The sequence below is a fragment of the Dendrobates tinctorius genome, unplaced genomic scaffold, assembly GCF_039654945.1.
Source record: "Dendrobates tinctorius isolate UK_male_01 unplaced genomic scaffold, ASM3965494v1 ptg000362l, whole genome shotgun sequence".
Classification (NCBI taxonomy): domain Eukaryota; kingdom Metazoa; phylum Chordata; class Amphibia; order Anura; family Dendrobatidae; genus Dendrobates; species Dendrobates tinctorius.
The window spans coordinates 2,686,880-2,714,215 of NW_027362028.1; the positions used below are offsets into that span (position 1 = coordinate 2,686,880).

Below are 27,336 nucleotides of genomic sequence, written 5' to 3' on the forward strand. Positions count from 1 at the left end.
ACAGAGGCAGTGACACCAGTGTAGGGGCAGTGACACCAGTACAGGACCAGTGACCAGTGTAGGGCAGTGACACCAGTACAGAACCAGTGATAACAGTACAGAACCAGTGACACCAGTGTAGGACAGTGATACCAGCACAGGACCAGTAACACCAGTGTAGGGCAGTGACACCAGTGTAGGGCCAGTACTAGTGACACTCCTGAGCTCCCGGTGTCACGCTGTGTTGTTGCTGAAGTCAGAGCTTCCTCTTTATTTACTCCTGATGACCCCGCCCCTCTCGTCACGTGACTCTCTCCTCTGGTCATGTGACCCTGCTGTCACCATGGCGTCCTCCTGCTGCTGCTCAGAGTACAGGGGCAGAGTGGGGCGACTTCGGCGGAGACTGGAGAGACTGCAGGACTGGGGAGGAGACGGTGAGACCCCGGAGCTGTGCCCGAGGGGCGGGAGGTTATTGCTGGAGGAGGTCGAGTTGTACCCAGCGCTACACCCGCCTGCATCACTTGAACCCTGTGCTACTTGGGGGACTACAAGTCCCAGCAGCTGGTTATTTGTGTGCAGCTCACAGGGGGTCCTCAGAGTAGAGGGGCTGCGAGTGAGAGGTTAGACCCTGCAGGGTGGGCCGCCCGCTGTCTTATATGTCATGTGTTCTGTGTTTTTCCTCTTTAGATGCCTCTTTATTAAAGGCCATCGCTGCGCTGCAGAAACTGAGTGATCGGTGTGAGGAGACGGCACTGACAGCGGGCCGTGCGGAGTGTCCTGCGCTGACAGCGGGCCGTGCGGAGTGTCCTACGCTGACAGCAGGCCGTGCGGAGTGCCCTGCGCTGACGGCGGGCCGTGCGGAGTGCCCTGCGCTGACGGCGGGCCGTGCGGAGTGCCCTGCGCTGACGGCGGGCCGTGCGGAGTGTCCTGCGCTGACGGCGGGCCGTGCGGAGTGTCCTGCGCTGACGGCGGGCCGTGCGGAGTGTCCTGCGCTGACGGCGGGCCGTGCGGAGTGCCCTGCGCTGACGGCGGGCCGTGCGGAGTGTCCTGCGCTGACGGCGGGCCGTGCGGAGTGCCCTGCGCTGACGGCGGGCCGTGCGGAGTGCCCTGCGCTGACGGCGGGCCGTGCGGAGTGCCCTGCGCTGACGGCGGGCCGTGCGGAGTGCCCTGCGCTGACAGCGTGCCGTGCGGAGTGCCCTGCGCTGACAGCGGGCCGTGCGGAGTGTCCGCTGACAGCGGGCCGTGCGGAGTGTCCTACGCTGACAGCGGGCCGTGCGGAGTGTCCTACGCTGAACGCGGACCACGCGGCACTGAGCGCAGACTGTACAGAGTGTCCTGCGCTGAACGCGGACCTTGCAGTGTGTCCGGCACTGAACGCGGACCATACAGAGTGCCCTGCGCTGAACACGGAGTGCCAGGACCTAAATGTGGACCATGCTGAGTTCCTGGCATCGTACACCCAGGTATTGTATAGGGGAGCCCAGGATGCAGAGCGATAGCCTGGGGTACAGACAAAGGGCTCATTCACACTCACCTGAAACTTTCCCAGTGGGCGAGGAATTGCTGGAAGCTCCGATCTGAAAAATGTAAAACTTCTGGACTTATTCTGGCGCGTGTGAACAGACCCTTCGTCTGCGTGTGACGTCATCATGGCGCCGATTCTTTCTCTTTTCTTCCAGGCGTTATTAGATGTCACTTATTGTGAAGAGAACCGTCTGGTGGAGGCCGGATTCCCCGGAGACGATTCCCTGCAGACAGTGAGAGAACTGGTACAGCTGCTGTCAGAGCCGGAGCGTCTCTCGCAGGTCATCACTTGTACAGGTTTTCCATTTATACATATTATCTAAGTGCTGTGATCTAGGGTCTCCACCGTGGTGGTCATGATGGGAGTTGTAGTTTTCCAGCAGGTACACAGATTAATCCAGAGCCGTGCACTAGAGAAGTCTATGAGACCAAACTGCAGTTCCAGGCATAGCCACAGTTAGATGTGTGGCGCCAGTGTCAGACTGAAGAACATTGGGCCCACCAGATACAGGAAAGATGTATATCTTTGTACCGTGTTAGCCAGATTTTATTCTGAGGGCCCACCTTTCTCCCCTACTCAAAGTTCCCATAGCAGCTGCAAGGTTTGCACTATGAACTCTCCTTAAGGAGAAGCCAGGGCCCACCGGAGGATTCTCCGGTTCTCTGGTGGGCCAGTCCAACCCTGTGCAGCGCTGTGACTCCTTCATTTGCCCAATACAACATTGATTGTCTACAATAAGGAGAAAACCTCAGTTTTCTTTTCCTGTAAGAACACTTTACAAATGTTCTCCTGTTCTTCCGTATCGGACGGAGTGTGAACGGCAGGTATCAGCTCACCTCCAGATGCAGAAGGGACTGGAATCCAACGGCCCCTTTAAAGGGAATCTGTCACTAGAAGTTGGAGGCTTATGTAAATGCCCTGTTTCCGGTCCGATGGGCGGTGTTTCTTCTTCTTTCTCCACCCCATCCGTGGCCCCCGTCCGCGATCTTTGCCGGTATTAGAGAAGTTCAACTCCACAGTTTGCGCGTGCTCAAAGCAATCTTGCTTTGCGCATGCACAGTATGCTTTGCTCAACTGCGGACAAAGCCGAAAATCATTACTGCACATGCGCAGGTACACTGTCCCGGAAGTATTTCGCTGTGTTCCGGGACATAGTGTACCGGCGCATGCGCAGTAATGATTTTCGGCTTTGTCCGCAGTTGGGCAAAGCATATTTCACGTGCGCGAACTATGGAGTTGAACTTCTCAATACCGGCAAAGATCGCGGACGGGGCCATGGATGGGGTGGAGAAAGAAGAAGAAACACCGCCCATCGGACTGGACACAGACCATTTACATAGGCCGCCAATTTCCGGTGACAGAGTCCCTTTAAGTATATATTCAAGCGTAAGACGAATCATCACTGCCTTATTAAGAATATTAGTGGCAGCGATGCAAGTTATGTAGAAAGGAGGGAGCGGTGTGACATCACAGGAGACCCCCTGTAATTAACCTTCCCACTCCTCCAGCTGCTTCCAGCTAAATATGGCGGGGAGCAGGAGAAGGCGCTGTCGTCTCTGCCCGGCCACGCAGACATAAGGATCCAGGACAGACGTTGATTACTTGCCTTTTATTATGCGTTCCTCTCCTTCCACAAGGCCCAGTGTCCTGTATCTGAGGTTATCGTGTGACTGAAGAATGAATTATTTTTTCTACAGGACGTGGTTCTTGACATAGAAGTTCAGGAATGTCTGCACTGGAGGAGAGGAGCGCTGCTGTACATGTACTGCCACACCGTGGGCGAGAGGGAGCGATGGGAGCTGAGACATCCACGAACCTTTCACCAGGTATCGTAACCCGGGGACTTTGTGTGCGACAGGTCAGGAGAACACAGAGCGCGGTCCGTGCAAGTGCATGAGGTCGCATTCACATTATGACCTGCAGGATACCTTGGTAACAAGATGCAAATAGTCTGAATAATTTGGATTGTCACTTGCTTGTTGGTGGCGGTACCTTGCAGGTCGCTTCCACTGTGCTGCCATGCAGCACCAGCCTTACCTGTCACGATGGTCACCATGTAGCGTCAGAGAGGGACAAAGCGCCTGTCTCTGTGGAGGAACCAGGATGGTCCTGGGCTACAGAAGCAGCCCACTGATTTTAATGAAACCTGTTTAATACTTAGAATTGTAGAGTTGGAAGGGACCTCCTGGGCCATCTGGTCCAACCCCGTGCTCAAAGCAGGATTCGCTAAATCATCCCAGTCAGATGTCTGTCCAGCCTCTGTTTGAAGACTTCCATTGAAGGAGAACTCACCACTTCTCGTGGCAGGTTGTTCCACTCATTGATCACTCTAACTGTCAAAAAGTTTTTTCTAATATCTAGTCTGTGTCTCCTCCCATTCAGTTTCTTCCCATTGCTTCTAGTCTTTCCTTGTGCAAATGAGAATAAAGTTGATCCTTCTACAATGTGACAGCCCTTTAGATATTTGTAGACAGCTATTAAGTCTCCTCTCAGTCTTCTCTTTTGCAAACTAAACAATCCCAAATCCTGCAACCTTTCCTCATAAGACAGGGTTTGCAGACCGGTCACCATTCTGGTTGCCCTTTTCTGAACTTGCTCCAGTTTGGTGATGTCTTTTTTAAAATGTGGTGCCCAAAACTTGACACAATATTCCAGATGAGGTCTGACCAAAGAGGAGTAGAGGGAAATAATGACTTCACGTGATCTAGACTGTATGCTTCTGTTAATACATCCTAGAATTGCATTTGCCTTTTTTGCTGCTGCATCACACTGTTGACTCATATTCAGTCTGTGATCTATTAGTATACCCAAGTCTTTTTCACATGTGCTGTCACTTAGCCCTATTCCTCCCATTCTATATATGCTTTTTTCATTTTTATTGCCCAGATGTAGTACTTTGCATTTTTCCCTGTTAAAAACCATTCTGTTAGTTGCTGCCCACTTCTCCAGTTTATTTATATCTTTTTGAATCCTCTCTCTCTTCTCTAGTATTAGCTATCCCTCCTAGCTTTGTGTCATCAGCAAATTTAATCAGTTTACCCTCAATTCCTTCATCTAAATCGTTGATAAAGATGTTGAACAATACAGGGCCCAGGACAGAGCCCTGTGGTACCCCACTTGAGACATTCTTCCAACTGGATGTGCAGCCATTTACGACCACTCTTTGGGTCCGATCACTAAGCCAGTTATGAATCCACCTAACAGTTGCCTTGTCCATTCCATACTTAGTCATTTTTTCAATAAGGATTGTATGAGATACTTTGTCAAATGCTTTGCTGAAGTCAAGATATACTATATCTACAGCATTTCCTTGATCCACCCAATCAGTGATTCCGTCATAGAAGGAAATTAAGTTAGTCTGACATGACTTATTAGTTACAAACCCATGCTGACTCTGTTTAATCACTTCATTCTTATCCAGGTACTGACATATAATGTTGTTTAATAATTTGTTCAAAGATCTTTCCTGGTATAGAAGTCAGACTCACCGGCCTATAGTTGCCTGGGTCCACCTTCTTCCCCTTTTTGAAGATAGGAACAACATTTGCTCTTCTCCAGTCTTCTGGGACTTCTCCTGTTCTCCAAGAATTTTCAAAGATTATGGAGAGGGGTTCAAAAATTTCTTCTGCTATCTCCTTCAGTACTCTGGGGTGTAATTCATCTGGACCTGGAGACTTGAATTCATTTAGGTTAGCTAAGTGTTTCCTCACTATCTTTCTGTTTATAGATATCCTGGATTCTTCTATTCCCTTAATAGGACAGTGAAGAACAGTTGATGTTACATTTCCTTTCTGAGAGAAAACAGATGCAAAATAAGAATTTAAAAGTTCAGCCTTCTCAACATCCTGTCTTACCATTTCATAATTTTCATTTTCCCTGTGACTATAAATCTATAAGAAAAGCAAAATATGAATGAATGATGAGTCAAGGAGATTGTTCATTGGCCCAGTGAGAACCGAATTTTTTTTTAATTCATGGAAAAACTATTTTTGTGAAATATGAATGTGCGGTCCGACTGTCTACAAGCGGCTATGGGTATAACCACTCACTATGACGTCTCATCCATGTAACCTCCTTGTTCATTTGGGCAGCTGGGTATCCGTAGACTGAGCTGGGTTGGCACTGTAATGATTGCAGAGAATAGAACTATTCTGCTTTTTATATATATATATATATATATATATATATATATATATATATATATATATATATATGCTATCTTATTTCTAATCCCAAATCGCCTTTACAAATAAATTCTTAAGGTTGTAATTGTTAGTGTCAGCCTCCTGGTGGCAGCAGTGTACACTTTTGGTTCTTGTGTCCCCCAATGACTTCTGAGAGATACATTTTATGCTAAAACCTGACTAAGGGTGTGTCCACACGTTGCGGAATCCGCAGGTCAAAAGACCTGCGCTTTACTTGAGGATTAGCCTGTGGTTTTCCCCTGCGGTTTGACACCTGATCATGGAGCAGGTGTCAAACCGCTGCGGAATCCACACAAAGAAGTGACATGATGCGGATTTAAAACCGCAGCAAATCCACGCGGAAAAATCTGCAGCATGTGCACTGCGTTTTTTGTTTTGCATTGAACATAATGGTACTGTAGACCAAATGGTACTGCAGGGCCAAAACCACTGCAGATCCGCAGCAGATTCCGCAACCTGTGCACACACCCTTAATGCCTTTTCTGGTTTTCACGTCCCTTTAAGGAATTGCTTTGACAATACTAAAACATTTTCTCTTTTTCCTAATCCCTTTAAGGAATTGCTTTGACAATACTAAAACATTTTCTCTTTTTCCTAATCAGTGTCTTCAAGATGGCGTCCATTACCTGCTGAAAATGCTCCAGATGCGGAGTCCTGTCCAGCTGGATGACAAGGTTTCATTTCGGGATATTAACACCGCAGCTCTGCTGGAGAAAGGTAAAGGGGCCGACGCAGGACAGCAGTGACTAAAGAGCTGGCTGTTTCCACACGGGGCAGTCAGATTACAGAAACTGAGTTTTGACCGCAGCGTGTGAGCACACAGCTGCCTGTATGTGTGCAGTCTCCACGTGTGTCCAGATGGTGTATGGGGCACTGACAGTAACATTATCCAGCAGTAGCCGCTGTCGTCTGAGCCCCGGCAGTGATTGTGTGTCTTGTCCTCCATGTGACATGCAGGTGTCTTCAGTGACGTCCACGTTCTGGCTTTGATGTACTGCGGGGAGATGTGTTACTGGGCGCAGCGATACTGCAGGGACGCGGAGCAGACGTCACAGCGCATAGCCAATCCTGAGGCTCCAAGTCAAGATCTTCAGTTCAGAGACATCGGGGAGAAGGTCCTGGACATGTATGTCGGTGTATGTGAGGGTCCCCTGCGGGAACAAGGATGGAGCACCGATAACGCCAAGAAGATCCTGCAGTATCTCAAAGGGGACGAGTGATGGGTTAGGACCATTTATATGTAAATACATAGCGCTGGAGACACATTGTACTCACCGTCATGTATACGGTGCTGCCCACCACTGACTGTAACGGATGATAACCACAGTGCACGGTTTTTGGATTAAAACAAGAATACGTACAGAAAACTCATTGTCCTTCTCCCTCTGATATCACTGCCCCCTACACCGGAGTCATTTTTTCTGCTCTTGTTCTCAAAAGTAAAATAAAACTGCACTGATGCTCAGGGTACAGCCACTACTGTATTTTATGGTCCCCATTACAGTCACAAGGCCTAGCCCTAAACTTATATCCTCGTATATGACGTTGAGGCTGTTCAAGAGTCCTGCTGTCAGGCCAGGCAATGCCACCGTCATGGAGGCTCTAGTACAGTTGTGAAAATGAACCCTTAGGATACGTTCTCACGTGAAAATGTAGCAGATTTTCCACCACATTTTACAGCACCAGCATCGTGCACAAGAGAAGTCTCGTTCAGCCGCCGTGAAAAACCTCCACAGCGTAAACTGATGAGTTGTGTGCTAGAGACCTGCAGCGCGTCAGTTTATGCTCTGGGCGTCAGTGTGAATGTCGCCCTTTGCACCTTTTGTATAGTGATATGTGTTGGTAAATACTTTATGGGATTGGACCGAGCGTCCATGTGTGATGGGATTACTATGCACAAAAACCCTGGAAGGCTACAGAGTCCGTATTCATCTGTAAACGATGCCTGCTACCTGTATAAAGCGCTGTATATTCCAAAGCAGGAAAATAGCCATCTCCACCTTCCTCGACCACTTCACCACCTGGCTACTTCATTTCCTTTCTGCTGACATCTCACTATCATGGGTGACTTCAACATCCCCATCAACACTTCCACCCCTGCTGCCTCTAAACATTTATCACTGACTGCCTCCTTTGGCCTCACTCAATGGTCCTCCACGGCCAATAACAAAGATAGTCACACGCTGGACCTTATCTTCACCCGCCTCTGCTCCCTTACTAATCTCACCAACTCACCCCTCCCTGTCTGACCACAATCTACTGACTTTCTCTTTCCTCTCCTAGTGCACAACCCCCACTTCACAAAATCACTCACCCTCGCAGAAATTGCAAACACCTCAATTTACACTCACTCTCTGAGTCCCTTCTCCCTCTTACAGACATAGCTTCCTTACATGACACAGATGCTGTTGCCACTTTATATAGCACCACAGTAACAGCAGCACTAGATTCGGCCGCCCCCCTCACGCACAGTAAAACTCGTTCGATCTACAGGCAACCCTGGCTGACCAGCCTGACCAAAGAACTGAGACGGGCTTCCAGGGTTGCCGAGCGGAGAAGGAAGAGATTCCGCTCGGCTGAGCACTTTTTCGCATACAAGCAGACCCTTGCCAGCTACGAGTCCATGCTCACTGCCGCAAAGCAAATTTACTTCTCATCTCTCATATCCTCCCTGTCTCACAACCCTAAACAGCTTTTCAACACTTTCAGTTCTCTACTCTGTCCCCCAGCACCTCCTCCCTCTTCTCTCATCACTGCTGAAGACTTCGACTCTTTCTTTAAGCAGAAGATCGATAACATCAGAGAAAGCTTCGGTCCGCAGCCCTGTTCTTCCAAAACCAGCTTCTCCACCATGACAGATAAGCTCTCCACCCTTATGTACAGATCACATTTTACCACTTGCACTCTTGACCCGCTCCTGTCCCACCTCATCCCTAACTTTGCCAGTCTTCATCCCAACCCTAACACATCTCTTCAATCTTTCACTTACAAATGGTGTTTTCCCCTCATCCTTCAAACATGCCTCGATCACACCCATCCTCAAAAGCCCTCCCTCGACCCATCCTCTTTGTCTAGCTATCACCCGATGTCACTTCTCCCTTACGCCACAAAACTGTAACAACACGTCCATCTTGAACTATTCTCCCACCTCTCCTCCTGCTCCTTCTTTGACCGCTTACTATCTGGCTTCCAACTGCATCACTCCACTGAAACTGCCCTAGCTAATGTCACCAATGACCTACCAACCGCCAAGGGCAAGCAACACTATTCTGTCCTCCTGGACCTGTCTTCTGCCTTTGACACCGTGGACCATTCCCTCTTATTACAGATTCTCTCATCTCTTGGCATCACAGACTTGGCCCTATCCGGGATCTCATCATATCTAACAGACCGAACATTCAGCGTCTCCCTCTCCCACACCACCTCCTCACCTCGCCCCCTATCAGTGTTCCCCAAGGCTCAGTTCTAGGACCCCTACTCTTCTCCATCTACACCTTCTGCCTGGGACAGCTCATAAAATCCCACAGTTTGTAGTATCACCTCTATGCCGATGACACGCAGATCTACCTATTTGGACCTGACATCACCTCCCTACTGACCAAAATCCCATAATGTCTGTCCGCTATTTCGGCTTTCTTTTCTGCTCGCTTTCTAAAACGGAACATGGACAAAACAGAATTCATCATCTTCCCCCATCTGACTCTACCCCTCCACCAGACCTAGCCATTAATGTCAATGGCTACTCACTTTCCCCAGTCCCGCATGCTCGGTGCCTCAGGGTGATCCTCAAATCTACCCTCTTTCAAGCCACATATCCAAGCCCTTGCCTCCTCCTGCCAACTCAAAAATATTTCTCGGATCCGTACATTCCTTGACAAAGAAACTACAAAAACGCTTGTGCACGCCCTCATCATCTCCCGCCTCGACTATTGCAACCTCCTACTCTCTGGCCTCCCCTCTACCACCACTTCAATCTATCCTAAACTCTGCAGCCCGACTAATCCACCTGTCTCCCCGTTATTTCCCAGCCTCTCCGTTCTGCCAAGCCCTTCACTGGCTCCCTATTGTCCAGAGTCTCCAGTTCAAAACCCTAACCATGACATACAAAGCCATCCACAACCTGTCTCCTCCATACATCTGTGACATGGTCATCTGGTATTTACCTACACGCAACCTTCGATCCTCTCAAGATCTCCTCTTCCCACAACCGCATACAAGACTCCTCCCATGCTCTGGAACTCTCTACCCCGACACATCAGACTTTCGCCTACCACGGAAACCTGCCAAAGAAACCTGAAGACTAACCTCTTCTGGAAAGCCTACAAACCTGCAGTGATCCTCAGTCTACTGAGCCACCGCACGACCAGCTCTCCCCTCTCCTAGTGTGTGCTCACCCATCCCCTGTAGACTGTGAGCCCTTGCGGGCAGGGTCCTCTCCTTTTGTACTTACGTGTGCCTTGTATTGCTCATGTTTATTGTGCTTGTCTTTGAATGCCCCTTTTTCACATGAAAAGCCCCATGGAATAAATGGCACTGTAAAATGAATAGTAACCACTAGGAGCCACTAATACTAGGCCGGTACAACACATCTTCAGTGCCACAATGTGAATGAGTCTACGTCACAATGTATTATGTGCATTTCTGCGTTGCGGACAAGGATCGAGGCCGGACTGCGGCTCTGAGGACCCAAACTAGCATCATCATGTACAGAAATATCGATATTTCCTGCAATTATTCCTAAAATCTGGATGGTGGAATTTCAGATGTAATATGGCTGGAAGAATTCTGCAATATTCTCATCTGAAATGAGTGCCAGTTTTCCCTCCATCTCGGCCCCCTCTTCTTTGATTGATAGTTCTTGGTAATAGAGCGAAGGATGGCAGTAGTTGGAAAAGAAGCCGGTGGGAAGGTGTACTAAGTGTTTGGTCGCACCACTAATTGGTTTAAGCAGTCATTCTGTGCCTGCAGAGTCCCTGTAATATGGTGATGAGCCCTTTTCTTCTTCATGGGAGTCTGCGGCACGTTTGCCTGACTCACAATTGCAGTTCTTCCCAGATATGTTGGATGTGGTTGATGTCCAGGTTCAGTGCAGCCATTCAAGTTCTTACTACACATCCTTATGGAGCCGGGGGGGGGAAGATCAGTCTTACCAGATCAAGAACAAGAAAAGACGTTAGGGGGCTTTACACATAGCGAGATCGCTGTTGCGTCACCGATTCTGTGACGCAACAGCGATCTCGCTACATGTGACACGTACCTCCAACCAGCCCCCCCCCCCCCCCCGCTGGATATCGCTGATTGGCCCCGGCCGTTCGAGCGCATTCTCTCCTCTTTGGCGTCCCGCTGGCACAGACTAGCGACTCATGGACGCAGGTGGAAGTCATCATCATCATCATCGCCGCCGTGTGACAGGTAAGAGCAACCGCCGAGCATCGCTGGATCGTTGCTGCGTCGCTGGTGAGATCTGCCTGTTTGGCAGCTCACTAGCGACCATTTAGCGATGAACCAGCGATCCTGACCGGGTCGTATCGTTGTCTGGATGGCTGGTGCATTGCTAAATGTAACGGGACCCTTTCCGCAAATAGTCACCAAAACAATAGAAGCAATAATTGTGTATAATGTCTTAATGCTTCACATGAATGAATGGACGAACCCTTCACCACAACCTCTGCTTTACACCCCTCCCAGCTGACACTTGGCGCTGATCTTATTCTTGTGTGCAGCAGCTCTATAGACCAGCAATGACATGCTGCTTTACACCACTCCAACAACTGTCTGGTATTGTGCTGCCGCTCCACCATGGACACCCATATTATTTTCAGGGCTCTGTAATGAGCGACCATGATGCAAGATACGTAATTTTTTACATGCCCTGCACTTTTGCACTTGGATGCTCCTCTTGAAGTTTTTGGACATGTTGGATACTTCCACTTCCCACTTGTATATTGTTATTAACCGGGGCAGAAATCAGTACCTTTGCAGTCATAGTGCTCAGCGCTACGACCCGCGCTGCTATCAATGCCTGCTGCAATCAGTACGACTGACGCACCTGAACTCGATATTTAGCATTACTTGGACACAGACACATCCAGGATTTTATATCAAAATAGGTTTATTCTACACAGTTAGGTCCGTGTCACTTCACAAACGCCCGATCCAGAAAACCAATAAAACCTTGAAAGTGAAGCACTTGAAAAACAACAACAACAACGAGGCTTTAATCTGTGCACATTACAAAGAAAAAAATAAAGTCATCCTGTTCCAAGGCCTCGAGGAAACAGAACATGAGACCTGCTACATTATGGAGGGAGGCTGCGGTGGAGGAAGAAGAACTAAAGTGCTTTTTTTAATTTTTTGCTTTTTTTGGAAACTTAACAGAAACCTTGGCAAAATGGGTCTGTAGTAACAAACAAGTGTTATTCTATCCGAACAAACCTGGATGTGGCCACAAGGAGCCAAGAGCTGAATAACAAATCCAAAGTCTACAGTGTCCATGTACAAAGAAGAGGAGGAAACGGCAGCGATGGCTGCAGAAGACGGCATCTCTACATAACATCCAACAGAAGCGGCAACGACCTGCTCACAAGTAGTCGTCGTCTGATGTGTCGCTGCTGCTGGTCTCTGTATCGTCGTCCTCATATGTAGCTCTGAAGGTGTTGCATCTCCAAGGATCGAACCTGAACTCTATGGAAAGGCCATTTTTCAGGAGGTCGTTCTTCCGTCCATTCTTCTTTAGCTACAAAGGATGAAGGGGTTATAGGAGTAAAAGGACCAAAACTCGCACATTAAGGCCAAATTCACACATCCGTGGCGTACAGACCGGCTGCTGGGCTCCTAACCTGACCTCAATAGATACCAGAGCTGCTACGGACACGATATGTGAATCTGGCCTAAAAGATGAAGCAAAAGCCACATGTTTAAGCTTTGTTCCCAAGATCTCCAGTTGCTGTGATAGGTGCCATAAACCTAGAAGGCTATGTGCTGGACACGGGTGCACGGCTCGTGACTGTGCGATTATCAGAGCTTGTAACAAGTGCTAAAGTGCTGTCTTGGCTGATAAGTGGGGGTCGAATGCACAGAGCCGGCAAAGTGCTGCCAGACCCCTGTGATGACAGCATTTAATCTTAATTATTCAGAAGTCTATTAAACATTGATTTTTGAATGGCTGATATTTGCCTCTTGTATCAGCCACTACAGCTAAGGCTAGGTTCACATTGCGTTAATGCAGTCCATTCAACGCATAGCGTTGACGGACTGCATTAACGCTACTGTCATATTGTGATCGCGTTTACCGATCACGCTAGCGCAGCTTCCCTGTCTGTGCTAGCAGTGACTGACCCCCGAACGCTGCAGACCGCGTATGAGGGTCCGTCACAGAATGACGGCACATCGCGAACGCATGACGATTATGACATGCGTTTGCAATGCGCTATTCTATTGCAGTCTATGGGTGCGTTAACGCATCCGTTACATAGCGGTAATGCCGCTATGTAACGGATGCGTTAAACGCTGCCCACAAACGCAATATGTGAACCCAGCCTTATTGTCTGCAAGACAGTGGAGCCAGGTCATTGAACAGTTGGTGTTTGAGATGTTGATTGACCGTTGTGTGGGACCCTGTGGTTTGCTGACTTGCAAAACAGAGGACTTAAAACTATGCAAATTGATTAAATACTCAAACAATGCAGGTTAATCTCAACACACCTTCCTCTGCACAACGGCATGAAGGGCTACAGTCGTGAACTATATAATGGGATTATGCCTCTGTAAGGCCGGTTTCACATTAGCGCATTTTCAGCGCGCGCACGGCCGGGGGTAGCTCCGCCCCCGAGCCGGCTCTCTGCCCGGCGTGCCCGCCCCTTCCTTGTAGCGCCGCCTCCTAGCGCACAGCGGCACCTGCGACCGGCGCACCCTATCTTTAGCATAGGGTGCGCCGATCGTGCGCAGGCCGTACGCTAGTTGCGCTTTGACCTGCGCTGCGCACTTTTGACGGTGCGCCGTGCGCGCCAAAATCGAACTTTTCGGATTTTGGCGCGCACGGCGCACCGTCATAAGTGCGCAGCGCAGGTCAAAGCGCAACTAGCGCACGACCTGCGCACGATCGGCGCACCCTATGCTAAAGATAGGGTGCGCCGATCGCAGGCGCCGCCGTCCGCTAGGAGGCGGCGCTACAGGCAAGGGGCGGGCACGCCGGGCAGAGAGCCGGATCGGGGGCGGAGCTACCCCCGGCCGTGCGTGCGCATAAAATGCGCTAATGTGAAACCAGCCTAAGAGATCCAAAGAATCAGAGACTGTTTACAAAACCACAGCCAGGAACACTCTACAGGATGTCAGCTTAGGAGACAACAGCCCCAGCTGGAAGAACATAGATCTGCTCTATTGACCATCACTGAACCCTCAGAGAAGTCCTGAAGAATCCAGGTTGGTACAATCAGGTCACCTAGCGACACACCTCATTGCTCTCGGTCATCTTCCTAAGCTTGTTGTTACCTCTCTGTGTGTGCCACAAGTGGGGTGGTCGATTCTGGAAGCTCTGAAGTCGCAGCTGCTCTTATCCCGGCGGGTCAGCGGAAGGGTGAGACTATAATTTTGCACCATCCTGTGCATTTTGCTGGGACTGTTCTATGTGTTATCTGCCTGTTTTGTGGTTCAATAAAGTATTGCCAAACTGATTTACCCTCACCCTGTGTTGTCCGAGTAGTGTTACGCCCACGGTGGAAGAGCGGGCCTTCAGTGGAGGAGAGCACCTGCAGACACCACCCCCCCCCCCCGTGTTTCCCGATCTTTTAACCCCTTCACGACCTTGTGTTATTTTTTTTGCTCCCCTTCCTCCCAGAACCTTAACATTTATTTTTTTTTTGTCAATGTGGCAGTGTGTGGGCTTGTACCTTTTTTTAATCATGTTGACAAAAAAAAAAAAAAAAAAGCCATATTCAGAGTTGCATAGGACTCCATTTTTTGGGCTGTGGGGCTGGGTGAGGGGTTATTTTTTTCTTTGTGCGCCATGCTGACATCTTTATCGTTACCATTTTGGGGTAAATAAGAGGTTTTGATCACACTGCATTTTATTGTAATGTAGTGGCGACCAAAAACAAAAAAAAACCCTACGTAATTCTGGCATTTCAATTTTCTTTCTCGTTACAGTTTACTGATCGGATCAATTTACTTTATGTTTTGATAGATCGGGTGTGTCTGAACGCATCGATACCAAATGTGTATTTTTTATTTTTAATGGAACAAAGGGGGGGCGATTTTAACTTTTATAAAATATATATATATATATATATATATATATATATATATATTTTTTTTTTTTTAAATTACGGTACTTCAATAGTCCCCCCTTAGGAGACTGGAAACTGCGATCATCCAATCGCCTGTGCTACACATAGCAGAAATGATCATATACTATAGATCTGCAATGACAGGCATGGGGGTCTTCTGCAGACCCCCGACTCATGCCAACCCATCGACACCCCGCTATCATGTGACTGGAGTGCCAATGGGAAGGTCTTATGATGCTCTTCCGGCGGCATGCTCAAGTTAAATGCCGCTGTCAGTCATTGACAGCAGCATTTAACATGTTAACAGATTGTGATTTCACCCGCAGCTGTTAGAGGCAGATGACAGCTGTTCAGATCAAAGGGGGTAGACAACCTATGACGTACATATACGCACAAGGTCATAAAAGGAGTTAATGCCAGGATCACATAAAAGGTACAAGAAATCTGCATTATCAGCCAGTAAAAGGAGCGGAAATAAAAATGGATGACTTCAAACTTCTCACTATAGGATCTACTAACTTCTTGGTCTTAAAAATCATGAGCGACAGCCTGACATTACAAAAACACAACTGGCTGAACGGCTACCACTTCATACTTCGCATACACGTGTTCAAGCCGGACCCGTGTCACTTTTAGGCTTCCTTGTCTACTCAAACTGTGACACCCCAGACCTCTCATTTTTCCCCCACTCAGTCTTTTTTCTGTGGCAACAAAGGATCAGACATTCTGATAACCAAGCAGCCTGACCCCGAGTCGGGGCACCCATTATGGAACTATTGCTTCTGTAGCACATCATATGGCCTCCAGCGATTCCCACGGTGCAGAGCACAGCTCCATGATTACCTGATCACTAATGGCCTGGACCTCTCTCATCTCGTCCTCAGTGAGCGGTGCATAGGTCTCGTTCTCGCTGTCCTCCTGCCAGCCCATGGCCTTCAATAACCTACAAGTCAGAGGACTTCCTTATTATTTGTGGGGTCTGGATAAGGACAGAGCTTAGATAAACTGTACACAGGGTAACCCTAAATTACCATCACATCAAACCCCAAGAATGCCGGACAGCACAGAAGACCTCCAACTTCAGCAAGCAAGGGTCACTATATGTAATTATTAGGGCGAGATCACGCAGCAAGTCAATGTACCAAGAGTAAATCTGTACCGAAATCTACTACATGCATTCTATTAGTGTATGTTGGTGTGGATTAGACAGTGGTGATGGGCCGCCATGTTTTCTTACCCCTCTACGATTATTATTATGGCGGCTTGTAAATCCGAATCAGCACATAATACACAGTGTACCAGAGAGCTGCTCCTGGAAAGTCATGGCCACTACCTCTGCTTCCTCTCAGCGTGAATACCTGTGCTCAGCTTCCAGTGAACTCGACAGAACATCCTCCTGAGGAAAGGTAGAAGATCGCGTGACTGGTCTGGGGGTGAAGGAATTCCCGTTCCCTTGAGGGGTTTCACCTGGTTCAAAGTTCAGGTTTATGTCCCGGTGAGGAGAGGTTCTGTTCTGTAGAGCGGAGTCGCCCTGAAGGGTGAGAAACCGTGTGAGAACTGAGAGACAGGCATCAAGTATAAAGATTGCAACATACAGAATCCTGGCGCCATCATTCGGTGAATGTGTGTGATGTCCAAAAGGTGGAGAGAAGTCGGACTATAGGACAAGTGACACCAGACAGAGCCCGGCGCACGGCCATTACCTTGTCCACTGAGGTCGGAGAGGCGTCCAGGGAGTCCGGATTTGCACTTGGATTGGATCCGAAGCTTTCATTAGAAGAGTCAAGATTGTCTTCTTCCATCTGCAGACAATGCTGTTCCTACAAGACAGAATTATTATTAGAAGCCACGTCCAGCCTCGTGGGGGATCCCAGTGAGAAATGCAAAGCTTCAAAAGTCTGAGAAGTCCCTTGTGGATCAGTCACTGCAAAATTCTGAAAATGTGCAGGGAAGGTTCGAGCTCAGAGACAGACGATCCTCTGACAAGACCTTGTGCCATCAGCAGCAGATGCCGGCTGCAATATTCAGCTGTAAAGGCCGGGATCAGAGGCACGTTTGGTTCCTGCTGCTCACTCCCTTATATGCAATGGTTAGTTAGTGTCTGTGGCATCACACTGGTTTACAGGACAATGGTCGTCCTCTGCCACCAGAACAGAAAGTTATAACGCTCAGCTCATATTACAGTGGTGGAAAAGGAGAAAAAAAATAACTAAAAATCACACACAACCTGCTGCATCGTCAGCACCAAAAAATATCTCCACCCTGAAGGGGATAAGCCGTGCGTTCACATGGCAGAGAGCAATGGCCACACTTACCTGAGGGGGGCTGGATTCTTTGGATTCTAGGCTCCGAGGAACATCGGCTCCACTCTTACCAGCAGGAGAGAGTGAGAAGTCGTCCTTCATCCCTTTCCTGATGATAAGCATTCGTGAAGGTCTGGATTTACTACTCAAAGGATATTCTGTCCAAGAAGGAGAGAAGTATTAGTCCCCCAATGAGGAGCTGGGCGGCGGGAGCCCCAGAGGTAGCAGCCAGAGGGTAATCAGTCCCCAATGCAGTTACCTGGACTCACCTGAGCTCAACCCTTTATTGTTCTGCTGTAAGTATCATATAGCACATCTTAAAGTGAATGACCTGGAAGTGAAGCCGCTGCACACTGCCACCACTTCTCAGGGTCACCAGAGGGGAGACGGGGCCGAGAGGAGAACTGGGCCCACAGCATCACCAGAGAGGAGAAAGGGGCCTGCAGTGTCACCAGAGGGGAGAGAGGGGCTGAGAGGAGAACGGGGCCCACAGCGTCACCAGAGAGGAGAACGGGGCCTGCAGTGTCACCAGAGGGGAGAGAGGAGCTGAGAGGAGAACGGGGCCCACAGCGTCACCAGAGAGGAGAAAGGGGCCTGCAGTGTCACCAGAGGGGAGAGAGGGGCCGAGAGGAGAACGGGGCTTGCAGTGTCACCAGAGGGGAGAGGCAGAGAGCAGAACGGGGCCTGCAGCGTCACTGGAGGGGAGAAAGGGGCCGAGAGGAGAACAGTGCCCGCAGCATCACCAGAGGAGCTGAGAGGAGAACGGGGCCCACAGCATCATCGGAAGGGAGAGAGGCGCCAGAGGAGAATGGGGCCCACTGTGTCACGGGAGGGGAGAGACGCGCCGGAGGAAAAGGGGCACCCAGCGTCACGGGAGGGACGAGAGGACCCGGACTCGGCCCGCAAAGTTATTACAGACCCATCAGTCACCAGACTCACCCCAAACTCCTGAGGCTGCAGACTTGTTTTGGTTAAGCTCTTTTTCATGCTCTGGGTTCAGAGAAGGCTGCAAAATAATATAAAATATGTCATCAAAACCAGAGTGCGAATACCGAGCCAAGTATCACAACCAAACCCGATGGGACAGCCCAGAGGACAGAATAAAATACCCCAGACAAGTGAATATCACCAGGCTGCCGGTCGCCATCTCCGGACATGCTGCGACAGAGCGCAGCTTCACCCCACACATATGAATGGACACAGCCAATTACACGCCATACAGCAGCGCACATCTGCCACCGACATTACCACACTGGAACACAAGTTTTAGCAGAGTGCAGGGGCCAGACACTAAATAAGGAAACTCTTTTGGCTCAACGTTACCAGTTAGCTTCTACGATATAAACTGAATACATTAAATAGATCTGATGAGTCTGGTGTACTTACTGTGAAAATCCAGGTCAGAATGGCTGCACCTTCATGAAAATTTATACTCAATCTCTGCCAATTTAGCCTGAATGACTGCTCCTCAGTGTCCCTGCTGCCGAAATGTCACACTGCGCAGTACAAGCTGCAGATGTCAGTCTGTTTTTGCAAGCGGAGACTAAATATATTCGACTCAAAGGCCTAATGTCAAGATGACTGTATAATTCTAACAAGAATCACAGCGAGTACACCAGCCTCATCTGCTTGTCTTTCACCCATCTAATTGAGTAGAAATCAGCAATATACCAGTCACGCTGTGACTAGGACAACCTATATTCTGCAGATCTTTTTGCACTACAGTTTTGTTGTTTTATTTTTCCCTGAAAACCCAAACAATTGCACAGAAAGGAAATCCTGTGCACGTACGAAGTCTTCAGCCTCGAACTGCTTGCTGCTTTCTCCATCATCTCTCCAAACTGCGTCGCTCTCAGAGAAGCTTCCGTCACGAGGGCTTTGGCTTTTTCCGCCGTGGCCCGTGCCGCTACGGGAGCGGTAGCCCGTGCCGTTCAGTGTACCGCTGTGATTTATGTTCTCGGACACAGTCCGGCCTTGCGAGCGCCAGCCATTGTTTTCTTTTCTTCCAAAATTACCTATATCCATAAACCAAGAAGATAAAAGGAAAAGATCACGTCAAGAGGTCTCCTGCCCCTCAGCCTGGAAAACCAACACCCATTTAGATTGTTTCCTTTTTTTGGATAAGAAGATACGCCAAGAAAAACTTGCCTTTTCTCAAATATATGTCATTAGTAAATCAGATGACTTCCCTCAGTATTACAGCGAAACAGGTTTTACTTTCATTTCACCAGCGTGCAAAATCGAGTAACCACCAACCCCTTTAAGGGCGATTCCATCCGGTGAGATACCAACTGTGAGAAAGGGGAGAGCTGATTCTATACAGCACCCGAATGGCGCCTCGTGCTCAGATCTGCAGGACTGCTCCAGCCCATAATATAATGGGACAATCAGACTTGCCCATTTTTTCTAATAAATTCACCAATCTTTATACACTGAATTATTTCTCCAATCAACCCCAATGATCAGCGATGAAGTGAATCTTTACACCCCCACCAGGAGCCTAAATCTTCACTTTATGCAGAATATGGTTATATAATATGTCCCTGTGTAATACGCAGCCCAATAAAAGAGGAGGATACAGCGGCTTTGAAAGGATGAATCTACAAGAGGATTCAACTGCCTGGAAAAGGGTTAATCAGAGTCTCCACTACATACAGTGGGGCAAAAAAGTATTTAGTCAGTCAGCAATAGTGCAAGTTCCACCACTTAAAAAGATGAGAGGCGTCTGTAATTTACATCATAGGTAGACCTCAACTATGGGAGACAAACTGAGAAAAAAAAATCCAGAAAATCACATTGTCTGTTTTTTTTTCATTTTATTTGCATATTATGGTGGAAAATAAGTATTTGGTCAGAAACAAGCAATCAAGATTTCTGGCTCTCACAGACCTGTAACTTCTTCTTTAAGAGTCTCCTCTTTCCTCCACTCATTACCTGTAGTAATGGCACCTGTTTAAACTTGTTATCAGTATAAAAAGACACCTGTGCACACCCTCAAACAGTCTGACTCCAAACTCCACTATGGTGAAGACCAAAGAGCTGTCAAAGGACACCAGAAACAAAAATGTAGCCCTGCACCAGGCTGGGAAGACTGAATCTGCAATAGCCAACCAGCTTGGAGTGAAGAAATCAACTGTGGGAGCAATAATTAGAAAATGGAAGACATACAAGACCACTGATAATCTCCCTCGATCTGGTGCTCCACGCAAAATCCCACCCCGTGGGGTCAGAATGATCACAAGAACGGTGAGCAAAATTCCCAGAACCACGCGGGGGGACCTAGTGAATGAACTGCAGAGAGCTGGGACCAATGTAACAAGGCCTACCATAAGTAACACACTACGCCACCATGGACTCAGATCCTGCAGTGCCAGACGTGTCCCACTGCTTAAGCCTGTACATGTCCGGGCCCGTCTGAAGTTTGCTAGAGAGCATTTGGATGATCCAGAGGAGTTTTGGGAGAATGTCCTATGGTCTGATGAAACCAAACTGGAACTGTTTGGTAGAAACACAACTTGTCGTGTTTGGAGGAAAAAGAATACTGAGTTGCATCCATCAAACACCATACCTACTGTAAAGCATGGTGGTGGAAACATCATGCTTTGGGGCTGTTTCTCTGCAAAGGGGCCAGGACGACTGATCCGGGTACATGAAAGAATGAATGGGGCCATGTAGCGTGAGATTTTGAGTGCAAACCTCCTTCCATCAGCAAGGGCATTGAAGATGAAACGTGGCTGGGTCTTTCAACATGACAATGATCCAAAGCACACCGCCAGGGCAACGAAGGAGTGGCTTCGTAAGAAGCATTTCAAGGTCCTGGAGTGGCCTAGCCAGTCTCCAGATCTCAACCCTATAGAAAACCTTTGGAGGGAGTTGAAAGTCCGTGTTGCCAAGCGAAAAGCCAAAAACATCACTGCTCTAGAGGAGATCTGCATGGAGGAATGGGCCAACATACCAACAACAGTGTGTGGCAACCTTGTGAAGACTTACAGAAAACGTTTGACCTCTGTCATTGCCAACAAAGGATATATCACAAAGTATTGAGATGAAATTTTGTTTCTGACCAAATACTTATTTTCCACCATAATATGCAAATAAAATGAAACAAAAACAGACAATGTGATTTTCTTGATTTTTTTTACTCAGTTTGTCTCCCATAGTTGAGGTCTACCTATGATGTAAATTACAGACGCCTCTCATCTTTTTAAGTGGTGGAACTTGCACTATTGCTGACTGACTAAATACTTTTTTGCCCCACTGTATTATACAAAGGCGGCGACAGCATTCACCTCCTCCTGCTGCGCCGCAATACACAGGAACCCATCTAAGGCAGTGTGCACACTGAGGCATTCAACAACAAGTTTTTCAAACTGAAACCACTTAAAAAACGCTCTCTTTTTTTTTTTTTAACAGAGGTTTTCTTTTCCTGAAGCAGTTTTAGAAAAAAGCATTTGCTGAAATTTTCTTTGCAGCCTTGGGATTGGACAGTGCTTAGTTTGGAGAGATTTGAAGAGACATGCACTTTATTTTGTCTTCAAGAAGTTTTCTAAACCCCTTCTGGAGAAATAAGCTTTCAACAAAAAGAGTTTTCCCAAGTGTTTTTTTTGGCACATATCTCCCTGTGTCCCTGCTGCACACTCCCAACCTCCTACAGACTGCAGGAAGCCTCACGCAGCTGCACAACAGTGAAACCGCAGAGAGCCCCAACGCCAGTTTGTCTTTCTTAAAGGGCCGGGGATATTATCAATAAATTAGGCTGGATTTAATGTCCTGTAGTTTTCCTGATTATAAATGTTGGTGAGAGACGTTTTAGATTTTGGCCTCCTGTCACAGCAGGGCATTAATTCCGCTTTGAGAACTTTCATTTTCCCCAACTCCTTGCCTTCCATCTAGATATTCAATGCCTTATTTCCTACTCTGGTAAATAAATGGCTGATATTAATTTCCATTAATTTTCATTGATGGATAAAACATGAGAGGGTTAATAAGGATGGGACTAAGGATCCAGTCTGAAGGATCTCTCGATCAGCGTGCATTAGGGGTTGAACAGACAAAGATCAGTTTTCTCTGATCCCGGGAAGTCTGTGCTGGTGGGCAGCCGTCAAGGCTGATAGTGCGAGTGTAACGCTGGTGGACACAGTGACAGACAATGCAAAGTGCTGCCCACTTCCTACAGTCATTTTCTTGCATTTTTTTCACTTGTTGGGCGCATCGGATCTACAAGACACTGAATGGAACCCGTCAGCATGGAGCCAACATCCTATCCGACTGTACCATGTAACAGGATCAAATGTCCCAATTATCCAGAAATCCTACTCATACCCGGTGTTTAGAAGAAACCTACCACCGCTGGAGCGGCTGTGAGCGGCGTCAAATGCATCTGAGGAATTGTGGCGTCTCCGGATCACGGTGCATCGGCCGTCCAGGCGCACTAAGCCTTCCGGATGCTTCTCAGAGTTCAGAACGGCCTGCAGAAGAAAGTCTAGAATTTATCTGGCCCTGTCATCTCTGCACCCCACCCCCCTCCTCCCCATCATCTGTGCCCACCATTTCTGCACCACAACCCCCATGTTCGGGGAAACGGACGCTGCAGCTACATGTGGAGAAACGCGCTGAGAGCATCGCAACACAAAACAACGGGAGACAGCCAAGCACCGTATTGAGGACTCGCCACCCCCCACACGGAGGACCCCGGGCACAGCCTTACCTTTGTGGAGGAGGTCGATGTAGGGAAATTAAGCCAGGCTGGAGCAAAGTCATGCTGCGCCATTTAGGTCAAGTCAGACGGATCAAGTAAAACAAGGTTCTAACTCCTCATTGCCAGTCCTCCTACGAAAACTCTGAGAAAGTCACCAGGATTAAGGCTTGTTTCAGCCCCTAAGGGGAAAGCGCTCCGCCGTCTGCTCCTGTTCAGGAAAAAAAAAAAAAAAAAAAAAGTTATTTTTTTTATCCATTCTTGCTATAAGAAAAAAAAAAAAAAAAAGGTCCAGAAATGCCAGCTTGGCCAATCACTGGGCACGACGGTGACCCACCTCATCTGGTGATTGGCTAAGTAGACATTTCTTTTTGAACCCCACAATAACATTGTAACATTGCAGTGGGCATAAAAAAAAAACAAAAAAAAAAACCACCTCTCTGTTTAAAGTGGACCAGTCACCACCAGATTTCACAATATAAGCCGCATACATTAGTTTGTCCTGATGACGTCGGTGTACTTACTGTGAAAATCAACGTCAAAATAATGTCTGTAAAGCGCTGTGGAATCAATGGCGCTATATAAATGAGTAAAATAAAATGAATGCATGCATTTTAAAAAGGTTCCCCGCCACCAACCCATTACTGTCGGGAGGACGCCTAAAATGCTTAATTGACAGCCATTCTAAAATGAATTTTTACAGTAAACACTGCAGCTTCATCAGGTCTGAGATCTATTTTAATGGACAGTTTGTATGGTGAAACCTGGCGACAGATCCGCTTAAATTTGTGAACAGATGGAGTTGCACAATATTTCTTAAAGAAATTTCCACAAATGAAAAGATCATTTCCAGCAGCTCATGGGGCTGTTCAGATGAGAGGGATAATCCACGAGGTTTCTGCTACAGATCAGCAAGTTCACTCTTCGGCCAGGTTCAGACGAGCGGATTTCATGGCCTCTATACGGACCACAAGGCTCAGACGAGCCACAGGTCTCCCACCCAGAAACTTACATCCTCATATATGCCGGCCAGACTGAAAGCTCAAGGTGGGCGTCCTGCGGTTAGTCCGTCCTTTCAGGTCGTATACGGGCCGGGAGATACGCCCGTCAGAGTCCAGCCTAAATCAGGCTTTTTCATAGAATCGTAGAGTTGGAAGGGACCTCCTGGGCCATGTGGTCCAACCCCCTGCTCAAAGCAGGATTCGCTAAATCATCCCAGACAGATGTCTGTCCAGCCTCTGTTTGAAGACTTCCATTGAAGGAGAACTCACCACTTCTCGTGGCAGCCTGTTCCACTCATTGATCACTCTAACTGTCAAAAAGTTTTTTCTAATATCTAATCTGTGTCTCCTCCCATTCAGTTTCATCCCATTCATCCATCCCATTTAATTAGGAGTTTTCAAAATAAATGCCCCAATAAAGACACTTATCGAAAACCAGCCGTCAGAGGGACAAAGTTTGACAGAAGCGCAGGTGTAATGGCTCTGAGGTGCGATCGGCCTTGTGGAGAGGCTCAATATTTGGAGCACAGTAGCAGATTTTGCCACTGACTTCAAAGGGAAAGTCACAATCTGAAACTAATGGATTTTTTTTTTTTTTTTTTCAATAACCCACAGGAAAAATTAGCAGAGGCAAATGCACACAGTTTGGTGAGATTTCAGAGGCAGCAGTACAGAAATGGATGGTATGGAGCTGCTGAGCACGGCGTACGCCAAGGTGATCAATGCAGAAGCTGAGGAAATGGCCGGGATCAGAGAAACCGCTGACTTTAAATGTTTAACCCACTGGTACCAAGGTCTAAAGTGACCCCAGCATGTAGGTGCTAAGAGACGAGGGGACTCCTCAATGCTGCCCTGGCCTCTGTGCGGGATGCTCTAAAGGAAGCGATGCCTCGGAGGAGCAGAGAATCTGGCCATGATCAGGAGGAGGCGGCTTCAGCGCAGCGCTGACAAGATCTGCTGGAAACCGCCACGTGTTCAGCCAATGCTGCAAACTATACAAAGAGAAATATATATAGTGGATGGATGGGGGGGGTGTATACCAAACCAATAAGGGAATTAAAAGCAGATTGCTGTCACAAACACTCCGCACATTCCCCATCTTGGAAGGGAAAGATCTTTCAAAATAGAAAGAAAAATCAATAAGGAAGATACATTATAAAGTGGCAGAAAGTCACGGCTCCCCCACGATTAGTCACTCATCTACAAAACACATGAAACGCAATGAATTCCACTTGCAAATAAGTCAGTCTCGGCCACAGATTTATACTATTTAGTAAAAACAAAAAAAATCTATTGAAATTATTAATCGCCTCCTGATATTTCAGCCTCATGGGAAACATAAATGAATAAAAGGGAATTGCTGCTCCCTACGTCACATCCACAAGAAAAAAAAGAAAAAAAAAAAAAGTTTAAAAACCTTCTTCAAAACCAAAAGTTTCAACTTGTCAAAAAAAAAAAAAAAAAAGCATACGGCATAAAAAGGCAGAAAAACAAAACAAACTTCTGCCTCTGTGACAGCAACTCTAAAAGAAATATTATTTGGATGTTTAGCAGAAAACTAGGCTGATCCTGAAGGGGTTAACACGCAGAGTGCACTTATACGGCGGCATCAGGGGAGGCCGCGGTGCACTGGACATTATACAGCTGTTACAGGCCAGCTCACTGCCAGAAACTTATAGAAACTTTTTGCAGCGGTGTGTAGAGCGCAGCAGTGTCGGTACAGTGTGTCAGTGAGCGCCCGCCTGTACTCACACATTGCTCCAGCCTCCACACTGCACTGAAAGCAGGGAGACCAGTTCCACGCAAGGGGCGGACAACCGTCACCGGGGACACCGCGAACGTTTCAGCCACCAAAGAAAAACCACATGCAAAATAATCCGACAGGCGTTCCCACAGGACGTCTACGTTTGGGGGCTTTCCCACTAAAATGTTGCACTAGATTACACAGTTCCGCCTACCGAGGCCCCCAGAATGAGCTGTCCTACCGATGCCTGAATTTTACATTTACAATCTAGGCAGGCGGCCCGCAGAGTTTGGTTACACAGGCGGCCGCAGCACGCCGGCCTCTCCTCCGCCCTAGTCACCTGCTTTTGCCGCCACCTGATCAGGAGCTGCGAGACGAGCCTTCCAGCTTGGAGCCGTCAGGAGGCGCCATCTGGGAGCGAACAGGTTAAAATGCGTGCGGAAGCCGTCAGTGGGGGCTCCCGGGACTTCCCAGCGGGTGACGTCATGTGATTCATCCAACGCTACGTCACGTCATGACGCAAATGACGCAGGAGGTCACGTGAGCGCTGCCTAGAACAGCTGAGAGCTGAAGCCGGGAGGCGGAGGGCAGCGCCGGAGAATAGCGACACTCACACCACATGCAAAGCCCCGTATAATAAATAATATATATATAATAAATATCTAATCTAATATATACAGTATATTTCATAGGCAAATCTTCTTCACCACAGCAGGCTACACTGCCTGTGTTGCCGATAGCAACCAATCACTATTCATCTTTCATTTCACCAGAGCTGTTTAAAAGATGAAAGCTGAGCTGTGATTGGTTGCTATGAGCAATACAGGCAGTGTAACCTGTTGTGGTGAAGAGGCTGTGCCTATGAAATATATATATTGTCCTTGTAGACAGTTGTGGTACCTGAGGCCTATTGTTCTTATCATTTCTATGGTGTTATCGTCCTTTTGTAAAGCTGGAAATAACACAATTTATTACCGTGCTGACACAGACCACCCTCTGACACAGACTGCAGGGGAGTCCAGTATCAGGAACTTCTCTTTGGCATGAAGCAACAGATTAAAAAAAGAAACACAAGACGGATTTCTCCAACCCAGGAATCATTTTAATTGGTGTAATAGCACCAACCTGACAATGTTGGCTCTGACGGGATGATGTGGGATATTAGGGGTAGTAGTCCGGTGGCTCTGGCTGATGGGATGATGTGAGATATTAGGGGTAGTAGTCCGGTGGCTCTGGCTGACGGGATGATGTGGGATATTAGGGGTAGTAGTCCGGTGGCTCTGGGTGACGGGATGATGTGGGATATTAGGGGTAGTAGTCCGGTGGCTCTGGCTGACGGGATGATGTGGGATATTATCGGGGTAGTAGTCCGGTGGCTCTGGCTGACGGGATGATGTGGGATATTAGGGGTAGTAGTCCGGTGGCTCTGGCTGACGGGATGATGTGGGATATTATCGGGGTAGTAGTCCGGTGGCTCTGGCTGACGGGATGATGCGGGATATTAGGGGTAGTAGTCCGGTGGCTCTGGCTGAAGGGATGATGTGGGATATTAGTGGTAGTAGTCCGGTGGCTCTGGCTGACGGGATGATGTGGGATATTA

The 27,336-nt window shown here is 48.0% G+C and overlaps 2 protein-coding genes across 4 annotated transcripts; one reads left to right on the top strand and one right to left on the bottom strand.

The window, feature by feature from the left end:
* The first annotated feature begins 255 nt into the window (after nt 1–255).
* RIMOC1 (RAB7A interacting MON1-CCZ1 complex subunit 1) lies at nt 256–7,179 on the top strand. Its single transcript, XM_073562669.1, has 6 exons — nt 256–413; nt 667–1,442; nt 1,659–1,784; nt 3,202–3,330; nt 6,312–6,426; nt 6,667–7,179. Exons 1-6 carry the CDS (start codon nt 263–265, stop codon nt 6,927–6,929), a joined length of 1,560 nt encoding a protein of 519 aa, XP_073418770.1. The 5' UTR covers nt 256–262; the 3' UTR covers nt 6,930–7,179.
* A 4,624-nt stretch (nt 7,180–11,803) lies between these two features.
* Nucleotides 11,804–26,236, bottom strand: GPBP1 (GC-rich promoter binding protein 1). 3 transcript variants are annotated; one of them, XM_073562670.1, is made up of 10 exons: nt 26,077–26,236; nt 23,004–23,202; nt 22,641–22,764; nt 19,088–19,311; nt 18,236–18,302; nt 17,309–17,454; nt 16,697–16,813; nt 16,352–16,524; nt 15,837–15,936; nt 11,804–12,445 (listed from the first exon to the last, which is right to left on the bottom strand). In XM_073562670.1, the coding sequence occupies exons 2-10, from the start codon at nt 23,064–23,066 to the stop codon at nt 12,290–12,292; spliced, it is 1,170 nt and encodes a 389-aa protein (XP_073418771.1). In that variant the 5' UTR covers nt 23,067–23,202; nt 26,077–26,236; the 3' UTR covers nt 11,804–12,289. The 3 variants fall into 3 exon arrangements, with proteins under 3 accessions (XP_073418771.1, XP_073418774.1, XP_073418773.1); XM_073562673.1 differs by lacking the exon at nt 26,077–26,236 and adding an exon at nt 25,951–25,973; XM_073562672.1 differs by lacking the exon at nt 26,077–26,236 and adding an exon at nt 25,745–25,894.
* Nucleotides 26,237–27,336: the final 1,100 nt, after the last annotated feature.

What these genes read in the sequence shown, in the direction of transcription:
- RIMOC1 (XM_073562669.1), top strand. Translation starts at nt 263, where the DNA reads ATGACCCCGCCCCTCTCGTCACGTGACTCTCTCCTCTGGTCATGTGAC. An exon ending in AGCCGGAGCGTCTCTCGCAG is followed by an intron (nt 1,785 to 3,201) that starts GTCATCACTTGT and finishes TTTTTTCTACAG; the next exon opens with GACGTGGTTCTTGACATAGA. An exon ending in ATCCACGAACCTTTCACCAG is followed by an intron (nt 3,331 to 6,311) that starts GTATCGTAACCC and finishes TTTCCTAATCAG; the next exon opens with TGTCTTCAAGATGGCGTCCA.
- GPBP1 (XM_073562670.1), bottom strand. Translation starts at nt 23,066, where the DNA reads ATGGCGCAGCATGACTTTGCTCCAGCCTGGCTTAATTTCCCTACATCG. An exon ending in TCACAGCCGCTCCAGCGGTG is followed by an intron (nt 19,312 to 22,640) that starts GTAGGTTTCTTC and finishes TTATGGATATAG; the next exon opens with GTAATTTTGGAAGAAAAGAA. An exon ending in CTCCGACCTCAGTGGACAAG is followed by an intron (nt 16,525 to 16,696) that starts GTAATGGCCGTG and finishes CTCACCCTTCAG; the next exon opens with GGCGACTCCGCTCTACAGAA.